This window comes from Salvelinus fontinalis, chromosome 6 (assembly GCF_029448725.1).
Source record: "Salvelinus fontinalis isolate EN_2023a chromosome 6, ASM2944872v1, whole genome shotgun sequence".
Lineage (NCBI taxonomy): Eukaryota > Metazoa > Chordata > Actinopteri > Salmoniformes > Salmonidae > Salvelinus > Salvelinus fontinalis.
The window spans coordinates 33,537,596-33,543,797 of NC_074670.1; the positions used below are offsets into that span (position 1 = coordinate 33,537,596).

The following is a 6,202-nucleotide window of genomic DNA, read 5'->3' on the forward strand; positions in this document are numbered from 1 at the left end:
TATATTAACCCCTGATTATAAATGATCTTGTTTCTATCAACAAGTTTCCACATCGGTTAAAGCAGTGATGAAAGTGTCTATTACCCTGACTGATACGTATACAGTATATCTTATTTGCTTCGTGCCATATGGGGCAGGAGAAATGTTTGTTAATCCTGATCGCATTTGGTAAAAACAATGATGAAGTGCCTAAAGATATATAGTACTCTGACTGACTTGCCATATGGACCAGAATGAGATATTTGGACATTTTGGTGCTCAAATAGTGAACAGAAACAGTTACCATCCCACTCAACCGTAAACTTAAATGTCTTTGTTTGGTGTTTAAAACCAATAAAAAATTACATCCCCATAATGACTGGTGGTATGCACACAAAGGAATTAGAATTAATATGTTTTTTAATGCATTTCTTTCATGCTTATTACAGCAGGCCGGGTCATTTTAGTGCTAAAATAAAGCCATAGAAATGTGACCATGTCATAGTAATCAATGACGATGACAACTGCAAATGGCACACTTAAATGTATAAGTGTGCCATTTGCAGTCGTCATCATCATATGTTAACTTTAAAGAAAAAATTCTTTATGCACGGTGTACATCATTTACTGGTCAGTTTCTAACAGAATATATTCCAAGTGGTCAAACTCATCTCCATACACTCTATAGGTTACAATGACTTATGACAGGGCATGCAACCTGGATTGCAATGATACAAAAAAATGTATTTAACAAAGCAAGAAGAGAAACTAAACAGGGCAGCCGAAGGTTGTGATCTGGTTGATGAACTCATCAATGCCCAGACAGACTTCTCTGTAGTTTCTGGATGTGCACTCTTGTTGTGAGGGCCAGTACTCTATCCATGTCTGTTCACCTAGGACATACTTGTACTCCAACGGTCCTTCATCCTTCACTTTGTGCAGGTCTTCAGACTTCCCCATAATCATGTATGTTTTCCCCTGCATTAGACCCAGAGCTTCTCTACAGTAAGACAGTCCCATGAAGTCACGATTCTTCCCCTCCACTCCCTCGTCAGTACCTGGCTTGATGACCAAATCGATCTTCATGGTGTAAGTATCTGTGTGTGTCGTCAACTTCGAGTCCACCACCGTAGCTTTGTAAACGTAATCCAGTCCCGCGCCGCAGGCTTTGTCTATGCGGTTGACATCTGGCTCGCCTTTCTTCTGCATACTGCAGCTCTCTTCCGCACACGTGCACACGTCTCCAATACACAGTCTGCTCAGAGTACCACCCTCCCTCTGCGGGTGGTAGAACTTCACACAGTGCTTCTGGTTGTAGTATTCATATACAGAGACGGCAGCTGGCTGTAGAACTCCCACTTCCTGTACTCTGTGGATCTTAAAGGATATTCTGTCTTCTAACTTATGGGACACCTTGTCCAGATATAGGATGAGAGATCCTCTTTCAGATAGAACTTTGTCCATCTCAAACTTCTCTATGTAGCGCTCCCTCCCCGTGGACAACCTTTTCAGATCATCTGTGTCTACAATGAAGCCGGTCAGCAAGCCGATGTCCAGAATAGACATGGTCGCATCTCTCTCTGAGTTCCGATACAACACCTCAATAGTGAGCATAAATGACTCCTTGGCGTCCTCGTGGCTTGTTTTGTCCATCTTAGTGAGGGTGACAGAGAGGTCAAAGCTTTCACAGTCACTGGCCTTTTCCTCTGGCAGGGCATAGTAGAGTGTCACCACCGACAAGGTCGCCTCACCATTTCCTAAGGCTTTTACAGTCAAGTCCTTGTCTATGGACTTGACCTTGTCTGTACGAGTGTGGAACTGGTTCTTGTTGTTGATGGACCACTTGGTGACTGATGCCCTGCCTGCCACCTCTAGGTTGATGTTCAAGTCAAAGTCTTTCAGGTCCTTCACGTGGCTCCAATACTCAGCCACAGCCTGGAACACCATGATGGTGGACTGTGTGGATCCATATCCCCCTCCCACCTTCTTCTGCTTGTTGAGCCACCTGACTATGGGGCCGGCCTCTTCGAAGGCCTTCCCCTTGACCAGGGCAAGCAGGGCGTACGACGTGGCCTCCAACGTGTACTGGTAACCACCAGGGACTGGCCAGTGGTCCAGCTGTGGAGAGGCGAACTTCAGTAGGGTCTCCTTGTACCGTTTCCCTGCATTGGCCAGAGCATAGGAGGTCATAGCTACAGCATAAGGGTTAGTCAGGTGGGGCAGACGCTTTTCGAGGTACGCTACTGCCTTAGCCATACTGCCTGGTAGGCTGTTGACAGACTCCTCACACAGTAAGCTTGCTTCCTGCATGGCGATGAGAACAAAAGCTGTCATGGAGGCGTCATTGTCCGATCCCCTCACGTTGCCCGTCATCTCTGCGTGAATGACAGGAGCAAACTCATTGAAGATTCCATCTGGCTGTTGTGTGTTCAGGATCAGCCACTTGACAGCAGTACAAAGCACGTTATCCTGAACACTGATCAATGTACTGGACATGGCAAACACCTTCACCACGTATGCTGTCAGCCAGGTGCTGCTCTGTCTGCTGACCCAGGCAGCGTAGGAGCCATCTTCTTTACGGTAGGCCAGCTCACGTTGGTAACCAATATTGATGTACTTGATGGCTGTGTTCCGTTTGTCCAGGCCAATATCCTCCCACTTTTTGGTGTTGTCCAAGTAGTGTGTAGCAATGACAGGCAGGGTCATGTAGATCATGTTCTGTTCCCCACACCCGACTGGCTGAACTATCAGACTGCCCAGAGAGTCTCCACTGATGGCCTGCTCCACCAGCACACTGGTCTGCTCTCCAGCTGTCACACTGATCAGTGTGTCAGCATCAGAGTTTGGCACCCGGTTTCGGGGCACTCCACTGGGTATGTGTGACGTCTGCTCACCACCATGTTTAGCCGGGTTCAGGAGTACGTTGGTTTCCTTCTTGACCAGCACTCCCTCAGCCACAACGCGCAGATCCCTCTTCACCCCGTCATTGCTGCCAGAGTTTTTCACAGATGCCTTGACCTCAATGGAGTGCATGCCCAGCTTCATAGGGATGATGACATAGGGGACAACCCGGGTGGACATGGCGTCCATGTTCACTTCTTGTCTGTACTTACCCTTCTTGCTTGCTGAGCTGCACACCTCACCGTTCTCCATCAGCTCCACACGCACAATGATGGGGTCTTCGCTGTAGTTGTGGAGGATTGCTTTGACCTCCAGCTGTTCATTGCGGACGGCTGAGTAGGGCAGCTTGAGGTCGATGAAGAACTCCTTTAGAACTATCATCTCAAACGGATCTGCCACACAGATGCCATGAGTTTTAGACAGGCTGATGGCTGTTATTTCCCAGGTGGTGATGGAATCCTTTAGGAAGTTGTTCCTAAGTAAAGATGTGGACTCACAATGCTTTTCTTTGTCAGGGCATTCAGGAAGATTGGCGTCCTCCCACATCCAGCTCTCAGGGAACTGACTACGAGACACAATGTCTTCAGACCGCATGTACGCATCATCATCATCCTCCTCACTGCGTGAGAGCAGCAGTGCATCCTGTTTGGATTCTATCTTCTTGGAGGCCATCTCAGTGCAGCAGACAAGGAAGGCTTGGACGCAGACGTCCCCATCTGTGATGTACTGGGCCCGTCTGTCACAGGTATATCCCATGGTGTTGTCCTTCATCCCGGCCACACAACACTCCTTGGCCAGACCATTGTACTTACTGGCCATACTAGTGATGACGTCACTGATGGTCACTGCTCGTCTCCGCCTAGAACTAACAGGACAGCTGGGGTCTGTTCTGATCCCAGTCCCTTTAGCAGTGTTGGTCTCAAATATCAGACCAGCATCGTAGAACACCCCCATATTGTCTGCTCCTCCTCCAGCTGTACAGCCTGTATCATGCTTCTCTATGGTGTCCCAGATCTTGGCCTGTGTGAGACGGTGTTTGCTGTTGAGAACGTAGACTCCCTTGTCTACAGCCACCAGTCCTACTTTAGCTCCCGGGTCTCCAGTGATGGTCAGACTGAAAGCCTTACGAGGCTCATAGGATGCCTTGGGCCTGGTCGATGTCACTTTCAGTGAGCCCATGCAGGAGACCTTGATGTCAACCCAGACAGAGTCTGCCACCAAGTCAGCTGCTCCCACATGGTAGTACGCTACGATGCGGAACGACGGAAGCATCTCCTTGGAGACAGGCACTGACAGTGTCACCAGCGCGTTGCCCTGTCTTTTGAATCGGCCCACTTTCACCAGCTGACCTCTACTCAGGAACATGTATGTAAGGTCATGGATTTGTATGGGGGTGGGTCCCAGGTTCAGATTGATCTTAATGGGGTCTCCTATCTTCAGCTCATTAGAGTCAACCCCGACATGGAGAAAGTTCCCGGTAGAAGTTCTGTAGGGGAGAGCCTTCATGGTGGCCTCTGCCTGTCTGTTGGGGAGGATCGCCGGGTCCTTGGTCTTCACAGTGATTGCCAGCTCTGTGGCTGATTTCACGGTGTTAAGTGATATTTTGGCAAAACCGTTGGCCCTGGTCACCCCTTTAGCATTATCTGGAGTCACCTCAATCTCCACTCCACTTGCTGGAGAGTTGTCGGGATTCGTAATGTAAACAGAGACGTCGAAGGGCATGCCAGGTTTGAAGTATTTGGGCGTTCTCTTGAAGAGGATGGTGTATGGCGAAGTGACAATCTGGATCCCTCTCTTCTCTGCCTCTACCATTTCGCCCCCACCCTCTGTTAACACGCTGACTGATACGAAGATGGACTGTTTGACCAGATCATGGATTTTGTCGAAAGTCTGTGTGATGTGTTCCTTTTTCAGACAAGCCACTCCTTTACCTTCTTTGATCTCTACTCTCTGCAGAGAGGTAGGGAAACTCTTTTTCTCGTTTTCTGTTGTGATGACACCAAACACCACATAGCCTGTCCCTGTCACTTCCTTACCGTATAGATACCTGGCAGTGATGTCAACAGTCAGGTCTTTGTCGTCAACGTAGAAGAAGGCTTTAGCTGGGTTCAGACTAACCTCGAAGCTGGGCAGAACATACTCCTTGACCTCAAAGTCAGATGAGAAGGTCTTTTGAGGAGTGCTCTGGAACCTCGTGACTACATGCCAGGTCCCGAAACTGACAATGTCAGGGAGTTTGAACTGTCCAGATTTGACTCCCTTGTCTGGGTTGACGATCTCCCTGAAGATGGTGATGTTTTCAGGAGTCATGATCTCCACAGAGACTGCGATCTCTTTGTTCTTGGCGACCTCCTTGTCCTCAAATATCTCCCTGGTCAGAGGCTCCAGGCCAGGAGTCATAGAGAACACTCTGTAGTAGACGGTGCTGGCCGGAGTGTAAATGGTCTTGTCAGTCTGGATGAAGATGTATCCAGACTGGAAGGAGACCAGGACAACCTTCTCCAGGAGGCGGTCAGGGAACTGGGCCTGCAGGACCACATACTGCTTCTGCTTGGGGTCATCCACAAAGTGGTCCCCCTCTGGGATGACCAGTTGTGTCATAGCCTGGAAGTTGTTCGCTTGATCCAGAACCACTAATTTAGAGACTAGCTCTTTGCTTTGCGTAGGGTGGTTCTTCACCATGATCTTAACATTCAGGGGACCTCCTGCATAGTCCTGAGATTCCACAAAGATGTTCTCATTACTGCCCACACGCAGCAGGTTAGGAGCTGACAACACTTGTAGTGCAGCTGCATCAGATAAGGTAGGTAAGGAGAGGGCTACAGCCAGAGCGGCCAGACACAGCAACTTGCCGACCCACATCTCCACCGCTGATTCTGGGTCTGTAATAGTGCCTTCCCTCTCCAGCCCTGGCTTTTATCCTGTCTAGGGTTAGCTCATTCTGTGGGAGGAGTTTCAGGGGTGAATCCACTGTGGGGTGCGTTACTTCCCAGCAGTAGAGTTGGGTAACCAGCGGGCTTGATAAGAGTAGTTGGAAAGTCCACTGTTAAGCAAAACAAACAGCTCAAAATCTATCAGAGATATACAGGTTGGAAATGTACTGGACCTGTGGAACTTCTGTGAATTATATTTAACCACTGAAACAAACAACTTAATAATACAAAATGGCAAAAAAAGTTATATTATTTATCAGTAAATGGACATGGATGTGCTATTATCAAAGCCGAAGCTAACTAACTCCATTAGTTCAGATCTGGTTTCAAGACAAGTCACCTGGTCATGCATGATACAGTCACTGTCAAAACAACAGAAACACCCTAAA

General features: G+C 48.4%; 1 protein-coding gene across 1 annotated transcript; it reads right to left on the reverse strand.

Moving 5' to 3' along the window:
- Positions 1-579: 579 nt before the first annotated feature.
- Positions 580-5,771, reverse strand: LOC129857714 (complement C3). The gene has a single exon (XM_055926221.1). The coding sequence runs from the start codon at positions 5,740-5,742 to the stop codon at positions 748-750; it is 4,995 nt and encodes a 1,664-aa protein (XP_055782196.1). The 5' UTR covers positions 5,743-5,771; the 3' UTR covers positions 580-747.
- Positions 5,772-6,202: the final 431 nt, after the last annotated feature.